The sequence below is a fragment of the Apiospora kogelbergensis genome (genome assembly GCF_038363985.1).
Source record: "Apiospora kogelbergensis strain CBS 113332 chromosome Unknown utg000015l_segment0_segment0, whole genome shotgun sequence".
Classification (NCBI taxonomy): domain Eukaryota; kingdom Fungi; phylum Ascomycota; class Sordariomycetes; order Amphisphaeriales; family Apiosporaceae; genus Apiospora; species Apiospora kogelbergensis.
The window spans coordinates 205,300-225,776 of NW_027117432.1; the positions used below are offsets into that span (position 1 = coordinate 205,300).

Here is a 20,477-nt window from a genome sequence, read left to right on the forward strand (position 1 = left end):
AACGGTGGGCACGCCTACTTGAGGCGCCGCGGCGAAATCGGGTAAGGGCGCCTGCGAAGAGGCCGTATGGACATTCATGTCAAGGCCTTTGGTTGTATGACGCACTCCTTTCATTGCTCGTCGATGCGGCCGTCTGCATCTTCGGGGGCTGTGGTGGAATGGAAACATGGTGGTGTATGCTCGGAGGCAGAATCCAGTATGGATGCATGAGTAGGACAGTCACGGTTGTGACTCGACGATGGGTGTAATAAACTCAGTGATGTTGCACAGATCCTCTTGGACGGCCTGCCTGCGACAGCTTAACACCGTTTCCCCCATTCTAGCAGGGCATTGTCGTGGTTGTGCCGTCATAATCGGCGCCAAGGGCCTTCTGGCCGCCACCCGGCTGTTCCAACGTACAGCTTTTTGCAGCGACGCATCCATCGCGCCGTGGTCGGGGTGTCTTGTGGGTGCTGGCCGGGCATCTGCATTCGTCGCAGCGGTCGGCGTAGCGGTCGGCGTAGAGTTCGTCGTGGAGCTAGGCTCGGTACGGGCGGGCTGCCGCTCCCCGTCGATCGGGCGCCTCGGCCGCCTGCAGCAAGCTTAGTATTTATTATGCAGTCAATAGACGAGAATCATGCTTACCTTGCGGCTTTTGTGGTGAAGGCAGCTGCCTCGGGCCCACCTGTCTCATGGGACTGTTAGGAATGACAGTCCCGCCGTCCTCGTCAGGGATGATGTCGTAGACAGAGAGACTCTGCCGCGCCAACAGGAGCTGCTACAGTATATTCGAGGTCGGTTTCATACTCGGCATCCGCATCGATATCCACATCGACACCGGCGTTCGCGTCGTCACTGGCGGCTGGCTGGACCTCGAAATCGACGGCTCCAGCATGGCGGCGCGATCGTGTCGCTCGCCGTGGCTCGGTCTCGCATGATAGGCGACTGATTGGTGAAACTGCGGCTGTCAGCAACGGGGTTGCATACACTCGACGGAACGGTAGCTGGGAGGTAGGGACAGACAATCGGGACTGGCCGCGGGTTTGGATGAGGTCGAGGCTCCCGTTGCCGTCTGCTCCTAGCAGTGGACGGGGTCAGTACCTTTGGACACGTTCTAGCGATCGTACCCAGATATATCACGTCGTCATCGGCGTCCATCGTAGGGATGAGCTGATCTAGAAGAGGCAGGTTACAAAACCGCGCTGGTACGATGTGCATCGACACGCCTATACAGAAGACTATGGGTAGGGGGAAACGCACTCGAGCGGTGTTGAAGAAGTTCAATTAGTGGGTAGATGGGTAGATCAAAGGCTTACTGTAGCTAGAAGAATGGGGTATCACCTACGCGCTGCTTGACCCACTGCCGACGATGGTGACCCCGCACTTAACAACCCCCAACCCCCGCCCCGGGGCTCCATCTCGTCTGCCACGACTACCACCGGTGGGGGATCATCAACGTATGTTTGCTGTGACCGCTGTTGTAGGGACAATGGGGACTAACACCTGTGAGTAACAGTTTCTGGAACTGCATCTTTGATTTAGTCCACCTTACTCCCCACCACTAACCCTTACAGTAGGTGGCGGATACTGCTTTTCCTAGGTCATAGAGTTTCCTTAGTGCAAGGCAACGTATTTGGCTTGTAGGTGATGCAGAGGGAGGGAGTCGCGGGGGCGCCCTACAACTTCGCCTAATGGTAACGGTGACATACTGCGACCATGCCGTCTCCCCCCGCAGCCCGAGCCCGAAGAAACGGCAACGACGACAGCCCGATGCGGACGACTACAATGGTGGCTCGGCACCCGAATACACGCGCTCTGCACCAAGTTCCGACCGAAAAAGCCCGGAGGAGACAGCTGCGACTCCGCGACCCCTGCGAGGGCGGACCTTCCCAGTGGGTGATAGCCGATCACGCTTCCTAATCTTGATCTGGCTTTGCTCAAGTACAACGGTGGCGTCGGTGCGGCTCAGGCCTAAGGCGATGCACGAAAATAGCTTGGTCACCGGCTGTCCCATGTTCTTCGATACTTGAAGAAGCCACTCAATCATGTCCCACTTGGTTACCCTTGTGTGAGCGGTAACGGGCTCACCTTTAGGTGGAAGCTGGCTCGGCTTTGACGGCAAGAAATCATCGCCATCCTCCGCAAACAAGTAAAATCGATGTTTCATAGACACATGCTGCACCGGGTTAAACATATCCTTTGGATCCTTCGCTGCTTCTTTGGTGTTGGTGTTGCGATAAGGACGGATAAAAAATCCCGCCCAAATTCGGCCCATGAAGTAGTGTAGCCTTTGACTCGCCCAGTGACGGAGTGTCGATTCAGCTCCATCGATACTCTTGATGTGGCTGGGGAGGTTTTTCGCATCAAGAGTTGGGATAACGATCTCCATGAATCGGTCTGAGCCGAATCGGCGATTTAGTCTATGAGGTCTTTCGAGTCTCAGAGAATCAAGTTGGATAGTAAACACGGAATCGGGGTCGGAAGGCGAGCTAAATTCCAGCGATGCAGTGAGGGACCGCCGATCTAGAGAGCATCTTGGCGGTTTTGTTTTTACTGAGTAACACTATTCGGGAGGTGATTGCGGTTATTTTGTATAATACAATTAAAATTATCTTGACAACGTAGAATGGTTTCTGGGCCTTCATTGACTATTGCCTTTCGCTGTCTTCTCATTGTCTTTTGACGGACGCAATGACGCCCGATGTTGACTGCCCCGCATAATTTACGGCGCATACTAACCGCCGTAACCTAGCTTCTTAGAATAATAACGTAATAATTCGTTCTTTCACACTCCATGGCGCTGACTCAGATCACACGTAATAGTGGACATGCTTCACGTAGCAACCATTGACGAACCTGCCGTGTCATCATCGAAATTTCACACTGGGCCTTGCAGCCTTAACAGGAAGTTAAGAGTGACATACGCCAAGTGAGGCACACTGGTTGGCTGTTAGGCTTATGTCTTGTTAATTTTTGCAACATGTTAGCCACACCATATGCACGAGCGGTTAGTGAGTGACAATTACATCATTCAGCCGTCAATGGGCGTGTAAGGCCTGGCATACCAACATTTAAGAGACTTGGTTGTCAGAGCATATGGCAGCAAATCTCGATTGCAGATATCTTCGGGAGCGCACATCTAGAAGAAAACATCATCTCTCATCACGGCAGGCTACCTATCATCTCTCTAAGCACAGAAGCACCGAAACACAATGCCGTTAGCTGGAACCGTATCGATAGCTTCCTTCAATACTGATATCCTGGACCGGCACTTGATCCATTCTTATGCTGTGTCTGGAGCCCAGACAGAGTCTGGTGAGGATGAGACTTGGCGATACGAGATATGGTTCTTTTGCGAGGATCGTGTCGTTTACGCGATTCACGGGGGTCCTATGGCAGGCCGTAAGAACTATCAGGCGGCCACGTACCAGTGCGTACGGCCTGGGGAGCTGTGGCAGATCAATTGGCTTGAGGAGACGGGCACCATCGTCAGTATGGTCTTCGACATTCGCGAACGCCGTATTTCTACTATGATCGGCTTTTCCCAGGGCCACTGGGAGAACCCCGTCGCAGCCCACGGCGATAAACGCAACAAGGGGGACCTTACGCGCTGGCGCAAGCTTGCTGAGATAGGCCACCAGACCGACCGGACCGTGCTCGTCGAACAGGCGGAGCTGGAGCAAGACTTTAGAGGGAAGGGTGATTGGACTCTATTGATATGGGCCAGTCATGTTTGTGATATAGTCTGTCTTGCTGTATGGTGCAGTTCGATGCTGAAGCTGAGGAACGAGCCACAGAGGTGGTTCACCTGGGCGCCCACCAACCTCATCGCTTGCCTCGAGAAGCAGCCGGTCCCGGCACTCATTACACATTTCGTGTTAGTGCTTTTGACGCATTTGTCCTCCTCGCCACTAGGACAAACGGCCGAGGTACGCATGGCAATACTTTTGCGTACAGGAGAGAAACCTCACGGCTTGGCGGTAAAATTTCTGGAATATAGAAAATGAAGGTTTACTACCTGTATTCAAGGTTGACTGTCGTGATTGACCATTGCATCGAAGCTATTGTTCGGCTCACGTGCAAAAAGAGTATGAATATTGAAGAGAGGTGGAAGAAGCGGGTTAAGGGGGTGGCTGGTCTCGTCAGCCACAGGGCGAAGCGGCTGTGCTACATGGGGCGGGCTACTAGTTCGATTGCAAGCAGGCTCGAAACGGCGACACATGCCATGATCAACTTCTTATCCGACATAACGACGTAATTGAGTAGGCACGAAAAGGCAACGCGCCGCATAACGTACGCCAACGACCGGCGACCGACAATATGAGTCGAAATTCGACACAGCATGGCGGCGAGCACAACAGGAGCGGGGATAAGCTGGCGACTGGAGCACGCCAGCATGACGACAGTTACTACCAAGAATACCAGTTGAGTTGACCGTCACTTCTGTGTTGCAAGAGAGACGACAGCATAGCGACACGGTTGTTATTCACTGTTTCGAATGCTCAAAGAACCCCGAAACACGCCGGCACACAATGACTCCTTAGGCCAACGAGACCTAGTCCCCACGGGACCAGCATGATAGACATTGCCAGACCGACCTGCATGCATCGTGCGATAGACGCATCCCACCGACGATTCTCCAACCCACAGCCGAGCAGGATTGCATGACCCATAGCGAAAAGAGTCGACGAGGCTACAAAAGGCCAGTGCATTGGCAGAGGCAGAGGAATGGAGCACCGGCGGTCAGCGCATACTATGCCAGGAGAGGCAACGCGATTCCGCGCCATGGGCCGTCGTGTCTGCGAATGGCCTAACCCACTCCGACATCCAATATCCTCTTGCGAAGCCTTACACCTGATCGAAAAAGGTGTCGCCCAAGGGGTCGGCGTCGGCCACGGGGACGAATCGCTCAAACAAGGCTTTCATCTGCGACAACCAGCCGGTGACCCTCTGGGTTTCCTGCAGGAACCTGTACTCGATGTCAGTTGACGATCTGCGCCAGACTGAACACACGGTGACTTACAGCTGTTCGACCTTCTGTGTGCTGTCCGGGCACTGTGGTCAGATAAGCGCGTCGTTGCGACGGCGGTGGAGACCTACAAAGTCGTGAAGCTGGCAAGACGTGGGCGTGCGTGAGTAGGAGAGCTGCCGTACGAGGGCGGGGATAGACTTACTATTCGTTGTGGTGGGCCAGCTCGGACTGGACGGCGTTGACCTTGTCCAGCAGCTCATTCACTTTGTGCAGCAGTTCTTGGGCGTCGCCCGACGTTCTTCGTTTTCAGTACAACACGCGGACTGGATGTGGAGGGACCTACAGTGGCGGGGAGCTGAAGGGGCCCGAGTCGTAGCCTTCTTGGTCATCGAAGAAGTTGGGAACGTCTGGAAAGGACAGTGGTTGTTGGTTCGGAGGCTGGAGCTGCGTGGCAGAAGGAGCGACAGTCTTGGGCGCAGGGGCAGGAGCGGGTGCAGGCGCGGGCGCCGTGGCGGCGTGAACTGCCGATGGTCGGCCCTGTCGTGGGTGGCGCGGACGCTGTGCACCGTATCGCTGCGAAGGGAGCATGTCGGCGTGGATGGAAGTGACGGATGAATATAGGAAGTTACAGGTGAAGGAGAGCAAGGTGGGCGAAGGATAATGGAATATGCAACTCACTGAGAGCCTTGGCCCCAAAACTGGTATTTCTGTGGCCCGATTCGTGCGGTGCTGTAATGAAGCAGCAAGCATGGATGCAAGCCCAGCACGAGCGGTTCCGGCGGCGGCATGTCCACCGCAGTACGCCTTGACGAGTACGTGTTGCCAAACCACATGGATCTATGCAGTCCGTGCTACAATACGAGAGCGAGTGACCGCACGAGCGCGGAATCAGGGCGCAGGGTCATGGAAAACTACGGGCGGCGGCGACGATTTGCCATTCAAGAAGCACGGCGAGGGAAAGGGTAAAGTGCCATGTATGTACGTAAGTATGCACCAATACATTATATTCATCTATTCTATTCGCGTCTCTGCATTGGCTCTGCTCACGGGGTCGGGACTGCCCGATCCGCGCGAACAGGTTCGTAGCCAGCACCACGTACAGGCGCAGAGGCCGGCTTCGCTGGCCGCACTGCCACTAGCAGGTGCAGGGAAAAACCTCGGTACATGAGATGCTCGAATGTAGGAGGAAAACCCGGGTGGCCAAGGCGGGCAGGAGATGACTCGAACTGCGGACGCCAGAGCCAGGCTCGATACCACTCCGCAGGAGATGCTCGACTGGATGGGTGGCAGAGCCCGTTGGATTATCCGGCAGGAGATGACTCGGACTGCCGGAGCCCAACGAAAAACCCAACCCCAAGAGGAAAGTCGTTGAAGGGAGGGCTGCCCCAGGAGGTAATAAGTCGCTGAAAGGAAGGATGCCCCAGGAGGTAATAAGTCGCTGAAAGGCAGAGCCAACCCCAGACTCTGAAAGGCAGAAGAAAGAAAAAAACCCAACCCCAGGAGGTAGTAAGTCGCTGAAAGGAAGGGTGCCCCAGGAGGTAATAAGTCGCTGAAAGGAAGGGTGCCTCAGGAGGTAATAAGTCGCTGAAAGGCAGAGCCAACCCCAGACTCTGAAAGGCAGAAGAAAGAAAAAAACCCAACCCCAGGAGGTAGTAAGTCGCTGAAAGGAAGGGTGCCCCAGGAGGTAATAAGTCGCTGAAAGGAAGGATGCCCCAGGAGGTAGTAAGTCGCTGAAAGGCAGAGCCAACCCCAGGAGGTAGTAAGTCTCTGAAAGGCAAACCCAACCCCAGGAGGTAGTAAGTCGCTGAAAGGAAGGGTGCCCCAGGAGGTAATAAGTCGCTGAAAGGAAGGATGCCCCAGGAGGTAATAAGTCGCTGAAAGGAAGGATGCCCCAGGAGGTAATAAGTCGCTGAAAGGCAGAGCCAACCCCAGGAGGTAGTAAGTCTTTGAAAGGCAAACCCAACCCCAGGAGGTAGTAAGTCACTGGAGGGAAGGGGGTGATCCAAAAGGATGCACAAGGAAAGAAAGAAGAAAAGAAACCTTGACTGCGCTGGAGAAGGTCGCCTTTATATAATCGTGTCGACGGCTAAGGTCTGTCAAGGTGGGCCCCTACGTACATGCTGTGTGTGGTTCCTGCCCATGTCTTCCGTCTGGCGTTTCGGCTCCTCTACAGACGTCCACTGCCATCCCAGCCACCGCTACGGCACAACCGGCGACATGAGTGACTCTCCTCCAAAGCTGGCTATGCGCCTCTCGGGGAGTGTTTTCTGGTCCCTTCTGCCAGTGTCACGGCTCCAGGGTCTATTCCTGCATCTATGTCCCTCTTCGCCTCCTGGGCCATGTTTGTCCCTCCCTCTCTTTTTCCTCTTTTTCTCCCTTGCTCCCTCTCGCTCCCTTTCTTGCTCCGCTCGCCCCTCTCGCCCATTCCTTCGCCCTTGCCCATTCCTTCGCCCTCTCTCGTTCCCTCGTCTCTCTCGTTCCCTCGTCTCTCTCGTTCCCTCGTCTCTCTCGTCTCTCTCGTTCCCTCGTCCCGTCGCCCTCTCGCCCCTCTCTCGTCCCCTCTCTTGTTCCCTCGTTCTCTCCCTCTCGGTCTCTCCCTCTCACTCTCCTTCCACTTCCCCTCCTTCCACTTCCCCTCCTTCCACTTCCCCCTCCTTCCACTTCCCCTCGTTCCGCCTCTCTCTTTTCCCCTCCTTCGCTTCCCATCTCCTCTTGCTGCCACTACGCTTACCTACTTTACGCTCATTGTCTGATACCCCCTCACTCGTCTTCCATAAGTAGACTGCTCCACCGTCACATTGCCAGTCAGCGAGTATGCCCGCCGCCGCACGATGCGCTCAACGTCGACTGCGTAACTCGAATCTCCCAACAGTATCCGGCCGCAATCCCTACAACCTCGAGGCGCGACCGCCGCCATTTCGAGGCCACAACGGAGGCCACAACGGAACGGCCGTCATAGGAAACGTACCTGGTCGTGCATGGCCAGGAAGCACCCGATCGGCGTTTGTACCTCCAAGACGCAGGCAGTGGGGATTGCCTATAATACTACGCGGAGGATTCGATCGGAGGACGCAAGGCCAGTGGCTACCATGGTCCGGCTATTCATGCAACAGGACCAACGCAGGAGACTGCGAGCCACGGAAGAGTTCCACTTTAGCATTTGGCCCACCCACGCAATTGCTCCCAATACCAACCGGCGGTCGGCTTTGGCCTACTGGCAGCGCCCGACGAAGACGTCGCATAACTCCTATCAGTTTGCTCGGCTGTTCTGGCGTAGTTACGGCAAGTGGACAAATGGCTGGCTGGACGGAATGGCGGAGACTGGCTCCGATGTTCGTAGGCTCCTTCTACTTCCCAACGAATGCACCATGGCCGACTTCTTGCGATTTGTTTCCTAGAGTATCCGAGCGCCTGCATTGATTGACAGTGGCTATAAGTACGATGGGGCTTCTGTGTGCTCCATTTACCCCGGCCATGGCTCGCTAGTGAGACTTGTCGCGACCCATACGAGAGCCCTGCAGTAAGACCAGTCGCTCCACACCCAAATGGGTCGGTCAGAGCAGAAGCCGGCCCAGTTAACTCTAATGCAACTTCCATTCCCCCGTCTCACCAGGAATGGACGGAAGCACGACAGTAACAGGCGCGAATGGTGAACAATCGAACACGGGGCGGTGACGCTTAAAGTCTCTTCGTTGGTTTTCTCTTCCCGTGCAGTGCCATACCCCGCAGCAGCGACGATTGACCGTCCCCGGATGCAGACATGACCGTGATGGCCGCTGATTGGGTTCCGACTACACGGACCGCAATTTCGCGTTCAGCAGAATGCCACTATCCGGCTAGGCTCGGCGTGGCAGCATTCCAGCTTACGCTTGGCGCAACGAACCATGCCGCCTCTGCTGTTGGTTGGCTGCCTACGGTCGGGAGAGAACAGGACTCGGCACGAGTCATGCAAAGGAGACAACCGGAATGCCGCCAGGTTGCTATGGCCTACCCAGCGCTTGCCTACCGATGCGGCCTAATAACTGCAGGCTTTCTCCCAGCGCAGCCAATGTCGGAGCACTCGGACCAGACAAGGGACGCAGATACGCCGTTCGCAAGATGCAATCAAGATAGGAAACGAACTGGGCCGACAAAGAGCCTGAGCGTGCTGTAGCCAGATGCAAGACACAGAGCAACTGCCCAACTACATACCACCTCTGCGGCTGTCCCACAAGCCGAACGACCCATGCTCCAAGGACGTGTTTCCCTACCGGTTCGGCATGCCGAGTATGCTTGCACTCATTCCAGTCATGCCATTTTCTGTAGCGGTGCTGCGTGATGACTGTTGGCTGACGGCCAGTTGGGAGGTGACGGGGAACATCTGTGTCAAGAAACGAGCTATCAGACGTCAAGCGCAGTTCTACCTGAGCCGCCTACCAATAGCAGTGCCATGTCATGCCAAACCAGGCGTCATACCGAATCTCCAAGCTGAGTTCTCCGCATACAATCTTCAACGTAGACGAGTTTACGCCCGCGCGAGACAAGGTGAGCACCACACGAAAACGGTGCAGTGGCCATGCTCTGTCCCGTCCTAGCTCGTTTAGCATCTTTGCCTTCACCACATCTTGAGGCGCAACAAGGTGGCATTGTACTGGCCAACACCTGCTGCACAGCGTCTTGCCTGGATACTATCGCCAATCGCCAGCCGCCGACCTGCCGCATCGGATTTTGCTCACCTGATCGGATCCTACACCCAATGTGGGAGCTACAATGTGGAGACGTTCATGCGCATTCGGGTGTTCCATGAACGCCAAGGATGCGGAGGCCTTCCCCGCTCCTAGTCCAGGTATGTGACTGGCACGCCCTGGTGACGCATGCAAGGCGGATCCAGCGTCCAAGGGACACCTAAGCGAGGCCTGGCCCTGGGAACGCCAGTACAAGCGAATGTAGAACAAGAAGATTAAACGTCTCGATCTCTTAGAGGCGCCGAATCACGGGCAAAGACACAGGTAAGTGGGCAAAATATACAATTGAACTTCTGCGACGCACCTACGTCACGAAAGTCCCGACGCACCGCGTCTCGTCAACACTCCTAGAGCACATCTGCCGTACTGGTAAAGCACCCTGGTAAAGCACCCTGGGCAAGACCGGATATGAGCCCGCTATGAAAGCCCGACATCACCAGCGACCTACTGATTGTTGTACATCTTGTCCTTGATTTTGCGAAACAACTTCCCAAATCTTCCTAAATAAGCGCAATCTCTGCTAGCGCAGCATAAGCGCTGACACACTATTGGAAATCGCACCACGTTCGGTAGAAGAGGGGTAACCCAAACCCCTCGAACACGCCTTCCTTCGGACCGAGCTGAAGCTGGATCGCCGCTCACCCTTGGCCAGCAGTTCGCCATAGCATCCTCGTCAAGCCGCCCGGCGAGCGCTGGCAATCGGCGCGAGGTTCCGTGCCAGGATGAGGACTGGGAACGCGCAGGCCTGTGAAAAGCAGGTTGGAAGAGTTGCGACAGACATGTCCACCATGGGCCACCACTTCGTCACACTGAAATCGGTTCGATAATGTAGTCCTTTCGATATGACCTCGCTCCATGACCCGTGTCGCAACTTTCAGCCATCGGATGGAGTGGATTGACCACGCCGCTGCATCTCGTCTCGGTGATGCACGTTACTGCTCGATTGTCGGTAATTGTCGGGGATTGTCGGTTGCTCGGGCATTCCGAAGGGAGGAATGTGTCCCGACAGATTGGGTCACTAGAGAAAGGGAGGCAAGGGAGGCAAGTGGTCTTTATAACAGCAGGACAGGTCCAACAAAATGGGCAGCGCATGGCGCTAATTCGAGATCAGCTGGTGCTAACCCCACCCAACGGGCCAATGGGTGTTCGGCCTGTGCCGGCCAAGCAGTCGAGCTGTGTAGGTCGTAGCTGCTTTGGGCCTCGTGCCAGTGCGCGGACCGCCTTTTGATTGTCTGTCACCCAATAGACATTGGATTTTGCTCATGCTGCGCCTGTATGTCATGTCGACTTTTTCCAGCTTTCGTGTTTACGATGCTCAAGTTGATTGACTGCCACTGTCAGGGCCGTCACACTCGAAGTCGTCCGGAGCGGTCTATCTGAATCTAATGACCTTGGCGGAGGTTAGACTTGGGAGACGACAGCTGTCTCTGTAGTCTCTGTAGTCTCTGTAGTCTCTGTAGTCTCTGTAGTCTCTGTAGTCTCTGTAGTCTGTAGTCTCTGTAGTCTGTGTAGTCTGTAGTCTCCTCGTAGTTGTGACCGAGCCACCATGAGCAAAAACGCAAGCCCCTTCAAGATGACTGTACAGTGCCGTGCCCGACCTGTGCTTCTCACTGCTTCGCACCATCTCAGCGTCGGGGTCTTCTCTACCTGCCATTCCAGGAACAGCGGGCCTTCCTGGAAGTCAGTGTCTACCGTGGCAGCTAGGAGCGACCTATGTCGCGAAGAGCCTGAGGGTTGAATCCGCCCACTCGGCCAGACAAGCTGAACGGGAGCCGACAGTCGCAAGAGTTTGACAGAGGATTTTTCTGGTGTAAGCTAGTTCAGTCCTTACGACATACCCAGCGTTCGAGGGCAGCCGAAATGCATCTGGCCGTACTCGTACGCAGTCCCGGAGTAGCTCGGGGTCACTGTACGCCGAATCCCCCGTGCTGCTGTTCTGGTTCGTACTTCCCCGTATCTCTGGGCAAAGCACACTCGTTTTGCACCATTTCCTGATGATGCTACCGGAAGCTACTCCGATATTCCAGGCTTCGTACCTCGAGGTCCAGTAACCAGAAGTGACCAGCGCAATACAGTACAGTACCCAACCTGCCATTTATGGGTTGATCATGTTGCGAAGCTACCGCTTTCTCGATTAGGAAGTGCTTCTTGGCAGCCGGTCTAACCATGTTGCGTCAAATTCGATGCTGGCGTAGCTATGGTCCCGTACGGACGTACCGTAGACGACCTGCCGTATTACAGTATGCAGAAGAAACGGCCCTCGCAACGTTTGTACCGCTTGCCGGCGCCCATTGACATGCTGGTTGCCAGCGGACGTCTGAAAACGGACGTGGCCCATCCCAGAGTACCAAATGCTTCCAGTGCTGGGGGCGGTAGAAGTGCGCTTTCGCGGTCGTGCTGGTCATCTACGCTTGTGAAGTCCTTTGCCACGGCCTACTCCAGATTGGATACTTGGTCAACATGTGAGATGTCATCGGTGCCTGCTTGCCACGCGTAGCGACCGCCATACTGCTCATACGGCCCATACGGCCCATACGGCCTATATGGCTGGTGACCCTTGCTGTCCACTTCGTGGTAGCTTTTGGCTGGCACGGCTAGCACAAGTTCTGACCGCATGGCTGGACTTCGCCGACGACTCAATTCCGCCGCTTCCAATGTGTATGGGCCCCTCGTAGCTGCCGAAGTGCTTCTGTGGCTCGTTGCTTTGGGCTAGTTCGGTCCGTTCACGAGAGGTAGCAGAAACGCATCTGGTTGTTCTCCCAGGTACTCAAATAGTAGCATGCGCTCCTTGTACCCGAAAGCCTCACTGCAGCTCTTCTGGTTCATACCTACCAGTATCATAGCTCAGCTATCTGCACCTGTTTTTGGCCATGCTACCCAAAACTACTTCCGGTCCTATTAGCTTCGTACCTCAAGGTACAGTCGTCAAAAGAGGCCGGTGCAGTACTGACGGTGTGACTTACGTGCAGTTCATCTTGCGAAGCTAGACTCTCGATCAGGAAATGCCTTTTCGTAGTCGGTCGAAAGTTATCTCTCCAGCTCTGCGGCGGTAGGGCAGATGTCGACCTCAGGACGCAGAGCTGCTGGTGGCGCCGCCGGTCCAAAGGAGCAAAGCCAGCGAACAGCAGCGCCGATATTGTTGTGCTCCGTTGTTGGCCGTGTCGCACTTGCTGGCTCACACGAGGCACTTTCAGGTCCCTCCAATTCCCACCGAGTAGTATGCAGAAATGGTACTGAGAGGCCCAACTACCATTCTGCTCCGCCCGATCGGATTATTCAATTGTACCATTATCGACGTGGTGCGCCGATTCGAATGGAGCGCGAATCATCCAGTAACATACAATACTGTCTTTTGCTGCGTAAGCTCGAAGAGTCTCACGGGCTGGTTTCAGTCCTGAGTTTGGTTGGCCTGATTCTAATGCAGAATCGGAACCGTCCTCAAGTGGCACTCAGAGACGGAATGGACGCCGGACGGACAATTTGTGATGCAGCTCATGTTCTGGTGCGCAGGACAGAGCCTGACGTTCCCACCGCTCTGCTTGTACCGTTCTGGCAAAGGTCGGTCGCCTCGGAGCCTGAATCATTCAGCAGCGTATTCTCTATCGCCGCATCCGTCGAGAGCTCAAAGACCCTCGCGCGCTGTTTCCGGTTCTGGCTTCGTATTTGCTGCAGACCTGTTGGCCCTACCGTCGGAGTGCAGTGTCGGAAGAATAGCAATGGCGCACTAGCGCGATTAGGGGGCCAACTCCACGGCCTCTCTGGACGGCGCAAGAATTTATCCTCGTCAAAGACGCGCCGAAGGCAAGCTGGGCCAGAAATCATTCTCGCTAACATACGTTGTAGTATCAGAACAGTAGCTATCCAGTCGAACCATCTTCACCCAACTGGCATCTGAAATCACGCCCATCTGCGCCAGGAGCGGTGCAGCCTCCGGTTCCTACCCGAAAATCCAACTATCTCCCGTCGGTTGGGAACCTGGAGTGCCTGCTGTATGATGAGCGTCAACGGTCAGTCGACCATGTAGTCAATAGACGAGAATCATGCTTACCTTGCGGCCTTCGCGGCAAAGGCAGCTGACTCGCACCCTTTTGTCTCGTGGAACTATTGGTATTGGCAGCATCGTCGTCGTCTTCGGGGATGATGTCGTTGACAGAGACCCTGCCGCGACCGTGGGAAATGCTGAAATATCCTCTGGGTCGATTTCGTACTCGGCATCCGCGTCGCTATCTATGTCAGCAACGGCATTCGCATCGTCGCCGCTGCCTGGCGGAGTCTCAAAACCGATGGCTTCGACTCGGCTCGATCGTGTCGCTTGGCCGTGGCTCGGTCTCGCATGGTAGGCGACTGCTTGATGAAACTACTGCTGTCAGCAATGGTGTTGGATAAACTCGACGCAACGGTGATTGGGAGATGAGACAGACAATCCTGTTGAGATCCGGCACCTACTTCTATAGAATAAGTTACCACTAGAACATTTATTTACCTAATTACCCTCCGACCACGATGTTGAGTGAAGTTGGGTTCCCGCTTTACCCCATTGCCAAGAATGGATGAATCCCTTGAATAGCTTAGAGGCGTTTGCTACATATGCATGCGCCTCGCATACAACCCGAGGCCCACTTATCTCTGCCCTACTCGCCTCTGTTTGCAGGTGCAGTAGGCAGGTGCAACGGGTCTGCCTGCTGCAGGGCATGATGCGACTTCGTCGGACTCTCTCTCTTGTCCTTTTTCAACCCTGGATTCCCACCGCCAGGCGACACCCCATTTCCTACTCCTTTCCTCTTATTCTATATTATCCATTAGCATTGCTGTACTGGCTCCCCTGTGGCCCATCCCTGCTCTAATCCAATTGATTAATCGCATTGGCATATAGCCCATTAGCATCACACTACACTCCAGCTCCCTGCAACTTTGTTCCTAGGCCCGTCCGCCTCAGAAAATTAAGAATTATATTTCCATGGTCCCCAATAATAACATGTACTTATTAAAACCAAAGAAGCACCACATACGAGGCCATAGGTTGTTGGTGAGACCGTCCTGTCCTGCTTACTTCGAACTCCTTTACCACCATAACTGTTGCTCGCACGACTAAACTTCCAATCTTCAGCTGCTCTTTGTCGCATCAAAACAACCCCAACACGATCGAACTCGTCGCCATGTGCGCCGATCGTCCTAAACACCCAATTCTAAAAGCGTCCTTTGTCGAAAGAGCGAATAGCACCTCGCACCCTCTATCCAACTACCTCCTGCGCTTGATGGAACTAAAGCAGTCCAATCTGTGCCTCAGCGCCGATGTCACGTCCGCCCGCGAATTGTTGCACTTGGTTGACAAAGTTGGCCCCTCGATCGTTATCCTCAAGACACACTATGATACCTTGGCTGGATGGGACTATGATCCTCAAACCGGCACCGGTGCCAAGCTGGGCTCCTTAGCCAGGAAGCATGGCTTCCTCATTTTCGAAGACCGCAAGTTTGGCGACATTGGACACACGGTGCAAATGCAGTACACCGCCGGCAGCGCCCGTATCGTTGACTGGGCCCACATTGTCAACGCCAACATGATACCTGGCAAAGCTACGGTACAGGCGCTCGCCGAAGCCGCGACCAAGTGGCGGTCACGCGTTAACTATGAAGTCAAGACGTCCATTTCCGTCGGTATCCCCGTATCCAATGTCTTCGACGAGGAGGATGAGACTGAGAGCAACGAGGCTAGCGAACATCTCATTATGGGGGATATGCTTACACTAGGCCCCTATAGCCGTGATAACGATGGTAGGAAAGGCAGCATCGTATCCGTTACTACCGTTACGCAGTCTTTTGAGCCTGTCGACTCGCCGCGATTCGGAAGCCAGATAGATGAAGGAGACGAGCTTCTTCATACTAAATTCGAGGAGCCTCCTTCCGAGCGGGGTCTGTTGATTCTGGCCCAAATGGCGGGTACGGGCAACTTTATGAGCGAAGAGTACACGCAAGCGTGTATAGAGACCGCGAGAGAACACAAGTCCTTCGTCATGGGGTTCGTTTCACACGAGAGTCTCAACTCAGCCCCAGCAGACTCCTTCATTCACATGACGCCGGGCTGCCAGTTGCCTCCTGAGGGCGAGGAAGAGAATGAAACTGTCGAGGGCGATGGACTGGGCCAGAACTACAACACACCTACCAAACTTGTTGGTCTCTGTGGCACGGACATTATCATGGTCGGACGCGATATCATCAAGGCGGGAGATCCCCAGGCAGAGGCTGCACGGTACCGTGATGGTGCTTGGACCGCTTACCAAAGACGATCAAACCAGTAGGGGGTTATGTAGGACTTACATCTGTCTACTTTGGTCTGATGCAGGAGGCCTGCAGGTGCTGAGACCTTATAGATTTGGCTTTTGAGTTTGGATTCTTGGATTATTATGGATAGCAGCTTCGCGCATTAGACAGTTGGGCAGGGTATAAAATTCAATTGGAGCACCAATGACCTGGTGATGAAAATCGCATACCGAATCACTTGCCTGTATTCATCCCATTCACGTGCTGCCTGTTAGATAGCCCCGTCCAGAACTTCGCCTCTGCCAGAAGTCTAAGCTATGAATCAGTACTTCCCAACTGGCAAGCCCATTTCCGCCCCTGACAGCCCAGCCTACCAATCATGCTGGGCTGGCATCCATGTTTGCTGCTTCATTAGAGCACCGCACGAATTTGGCCACAGACATACCAGTTATGGGGTCGAGGCTCTCTCAGTTAGTTACATATCCCATTACCCTTCGTCCGTTATGCTCTCTTCCCCTATAACTTCCTCTATTCACCGACACTTCCATCCACGCCGGAATGTTCCTTTCGCAGCGTCCACGCCAGCCACACAGGGCCGACCGTCAGCAGGCCACGCCACCACCGCGCCGTGCCTGCACCCGCTCCTGCGTCTGCGCCCAAGATCGTCGCCCTTCTGCCACGCAGCTCCAGCCTCAGAACCAACCTCGACTGTTCTTTCCAGACGTCCCCAACTTCTTCGACGACCAAGAAGGCTACGACTCGGGCCCCTTCAGCTCCCCGCCACCGTAGGTCCCTCCACATCCAGTCCGCGCGTTGTACTGAAAACGAAGAAGGTCGGGCGATACCCAAGAACTGCTGCACAAGGTGAATGAGCTGCTGGAAAAGGCCAACGCCGTCCAGTCCGAGCTGGCCTTCCACAACGAAAAGTAAGCCTATCCCCGCCCTCGTACGGCCGAGCTCTCCTACTCACGCACGCCCACGTCTCGCCAGATTTACGACTTTGTAGGTCTCCACCGCCGTCGCAACGATGCGCTTATCTGACCACAGTGCCCGGACAGCACACAGAAGGTCGAACAGCTGTACGTCACCGTGTGTTCAGTCTGGCGCAGATCGTCAACTGACATCGAATACAGGCTCCTGCAGCAAATCCAAAGGCTCACGGGATGGTTGTCGCAGGCGAAAGCCCTGTTGGAGCGATTCGTCCCCGTGGCCGACGCCGATCCCTTGGACGACACCTTTTTCGATCAGGTGTAAGGCTTCGCAAGAGGATATTGTATGTCGGAGTGGGTTAGGCCATTCGCAGACACGACGGCCGATGGCGCGGAATCGTGTTGCCTCACTGGCCCCGTACCTGCCGACCGCCGGTGCTCCATTCCTCTGCCTCTGCCAATGCGCTGGCCTTTTGTAGCCTCGTTGACTCTTTTCGCTATGGATCATGCAATCCTGCTCGGCTGTCGGTTGGAGGATCGTCGGTGGGGTGCGTCTATCGCACGATGCATGCAGGTCGGTCTGGCCATGTCTATCACGCTGGTCCCGTGGGGACTGGGTCTCGCTGGCCTAAGGAGTCATTGTGTGCCGGCGTGCTTCGGGGTTCTTTGAGCATTCGAAACAGTGAATAACCACCGTGTCGCTAACCGTGTCGCTATGCTGTCGTCTCTCTTGCAACACATAAGCGACGGTCACCTCCACGGGTATTCTTGGTAATAGTTGTCATGAGCTTGTCCCCGCACTATTTGTGCTTGCTGCCATGCTGTGTCGGATGGCGGTCATGTTGTCAATCACCAAGCGTATGCTACACGCGTCATTTTCTAGCCAAAGCATGTGCCGCTCTGCATGCAATTGAACCAGAAGCCCGGCCCCACGCACCCACGTAGCACAGCCACTTTCTCCGCGGCTGACGTAGGAGCCACCCCCTTAACTCGCTTCTTCCACCGTCTAACATTCATGCCCTTTTGGCACCTGAGCCAAATAGCTTCTGGTCACACTCGTGAAGATCAACCGTCAATGCAGGTAGTATACTTTTATTTTCGATATTCTACCAACAACTCTACGGCAGGTCCTACGGTTTCTCCCCATACCAATGTAGAACGTCCGTGCTAGGCTAGCACTGGTAGCTTGTCGAGATCCAAGTGCTGCAGTGGTCATGCATATCTCTGCCGTTTGTCCTCACCATACAAGGCCTGGCTTGCCTCTCGCTTGCCATGACTTCCTTCGCGACTGTCCATCACGGCCGACTCTGCCAACACCATCAACGGACTGATCCGGGGAACAACGGGAGTCGACTGCCATGCGTGCACCAACGAGCATCTGTGGGCTGAAATGGTACCGTCGTAGGGTGGCAATTCATATGTTGGCGGCAGTGGCGCAACCCGGCCTGCAACAGTCGTCTTCTTTCCGAGGGCGTTGATGAGCTCTTGTTGCGTATGTATTGCATGGGATTGCAGTGCATACGTCGTCTGCATGTTCGTAAGGCGCGCCGAGAGCTCTGCGACAATGGCATGAAGTATACGGATCTCTTCGCTCAAATCCATGGCGCATGCGCAGACCTGACGTCGTGTCTTTGCATCGTGTGCCGAAGTTATGGAGACACCGAAAGGGGCTGTAGAGAGAAGGGAGAGGGTGTGGTTATCCATCATTGTGGCATATACTGTTTCGCGGCTTTGAAGGTAAAACGGAGATCAGGAAGTAAGAGTCTGTGAACGGCTACTGCGAACTGGAAAGGGATGATGGTGGGTTTGGATGGAAATATCTTTAATAGATGACTCACCTGCGTCACGTGTCCGCCACGCACCAGTTGTACGGCTATCACACGGTCGCATTCTGCGGCGACCGCACTACCGACAGCCAGTTGTGACGCGGCCCCATAAGCCCGGAAGCGGTCGATGTCGTCCTTTTGCTTCGGTTGTGCTGTTGTGGGTGTGTTTGCGTGTACCAGGATAAGCAGGCATGGACTGTGCCGCAGAAGCCATATGTTCGGCGGTCTACTTTTGTCGCTCTCGGTGGGAGTCGAAGGAGGCGGGCGACTAAAGTAAAACAGTACCGGCGCCTGGTGGAGGAGTCCCCATCTGGCTTCACATCCGCCGTTGTTCGCTGGCTTTCGTTATTTGGAGCGGCGAATCAGCAACTCTGCCTCCTGAGATCCACATCTACCATATCGTAGCCTGTGCATCTGCCATTTCTGTTAGCCAGCAAATGACACTCGCAAAGTGGACGTAGTAGGATTAACAAAGTCAATAGAGCCAGAGTAGCTTCAGCTAGCACGGTCAGAAATAGACGCAAAAAGTATGCTTCATTGCGTAGGGTTACGGATAGGTACGATCCAGAGGAGCAAGATTGGAGGTACAGAGCTAAGCAACCCTGGCCCAACGCAGTCAACTTAGCAACCACCGAATCGTTGTTGTTGGCTTGCTGAACGGCATACTGATGAAAATCGACGGCGCTCTTGTGCTTCTTCCGCGAGGAGTTCCTCGAAAACGCTCTACCGCGGCCTGTAAAAACCGCCATTCAGTGGATCGACTCCCCATTCAAGTTGATCACCATGGAAGAGTTGGACACCGTCACGGGTTCCGCACCCATGAGCTATGATGTGTTTTGTTCAGAAAACCTCAATGGATACTTTCCTGTTGATGTGAAATCTGAATATTCTTCTCCAATGGTTTGCGACAAAGATTTCGATTTCACCCATGTATTCGGCGGGCCTGTACACCAGCCCGCCGCCCTTCTCGAGCCTAGAGGCCCCTATGATTGGCAACAATACCCGTTACCTGATCCCGTGGCACAGCTGTTTCTTATTCGAACGCTATCACCCAGGGTGGCCGCCCAAGGCTATGAGCGACTTTCACTACGGCCAGGAATGGCCGACGGCCACGCCATGGACGTTCACGGTATAGCCGATCCATGGTCCATACGTGTCCACAGAGATGTGAAGGCGGATTCGCCGGCTTTTGACCTACGAAGCAACGTGAAGGAGGCAGGCTACATGGATGACACCCAAATCTCCGTAGCCAAAATCCCGAAATCAGTTCACGTGTGTAGCTTTCCGGGATGTAAGAATAGGACGGCTTACAAGAGGCGCGAGCACCTTCAGAGACATCAGAACACGTACGACTTCGTCTGCCCTCTCCCGTAATGCCCGCTGCTGACAGCCTACTGTAGGAAACACGGCCTTGGGTCAGAGGCGGAGTGCGACTTCTGTGGTAAGACATTTAACCGGAAAGACAATTGGATGCAGCACCTGAGGCTCCACACGGAGCCTAACCGCCCCGCGGCGCGGACGAACTATTATTTTGGGGCGGTCTTGAAGTACAAGGAAGAGAGGAGCAAAATCAAGCCCCGGAAACTTCCATTGAAAAAGCAGCAGCTGGTGGAAGGTGTAATCTGACAGCGAGAAAGAAAGAGCTCAGCTAGGAGCGGCGTGACTTGTCCAAGCGAGTGACCAAGTCGGAGGCTTGTGCCCGCGGGAAGCTTGCCGTTTTGCGATTTACTGTTATCTACTCTGTGGGTGGAGTCGGATTTGAATGGGGGAACGGGGATAAACACAGATG

The 20,477-nt window shown here is 54.7% G+C and overlaps 4 protein-coding genes across 4 annotated transcripts; 3 read left to right on the forward strand and 1 right to left on the reverse strand.

Annotated features, from left to right (window-relative positions):
* Positions 1–1,759: 1,759 nt before the first annotated feature.
* Positions 1,760–2,368, reverse strand: PG998_014824 (uncharacterized protein; the record flags this gene model as incomplete). Its single annotated transcript, XM_066881640.1, has 1 exon — positions 1,760–2,368. One exon carries the CDS (start codon positions 2,366–2,368, stop codon positions 1,760–1,762), a length of 609 nt encoding a protein of 202 aa, XP_066723361.1.
* Positions 2,369–3,191: 823 nt separating this feature from the next.
* Positions 3,192–3,756, forward strand: PG998_014825 (uncharacterized protein; the record flags this gene model as incomplete). Its single annotated transcript, XM_066881641.1, has 2 exons — positions 3,192–3,678; positions 3,746–3,756. 2 exons carry the CDS (start codon positions 3,192–3,194, stop codon positions 3,754–3,756), a joined length of 498 nt encoding a protein of 165 aa, XP_066723362.1.
* An 11,075-nt stretch (positions 3,757–14,831) lies between these two features.
* On the forward strand, positions 14,832–15,971 carry PG998_014826 (orotidine 5'-phosphate decarboxylase; the record flags this gene model as incomplete). Its single annotated transcript, XM_066881642.1, has 1 exon — positions 14,832–15,971. One exon carries the CDS (start codon positions 14,832–14,834, stop codon positions 15,969–15,971), a length of 1,140 nt encoding a protein of 379 aa, XP_066723363.1.
* A 3,500-nt stretch (positions 15,972–19,471) lies between these two features.
* On the forward strand, positions 19,472–20,314 carry PG998_014827 (uncharacterized protein; the record flags this gene model as incomplete). The annotated part of the gene is made up of 2 exons (XM_066881643.1): positions 19,472–20,034; positions 20,089–20,314. The coding sequence occupies 2 exons, from the start codon at positions 19,472–19,474 to the stop codon at positions 20,312–20,314; spliced, it is 789 nt and encodes a 262-aa protein (XP_066723364.1).
* Between the last annotated feature and the right edge of the window lie 163 nt (positions 20,315–20,477).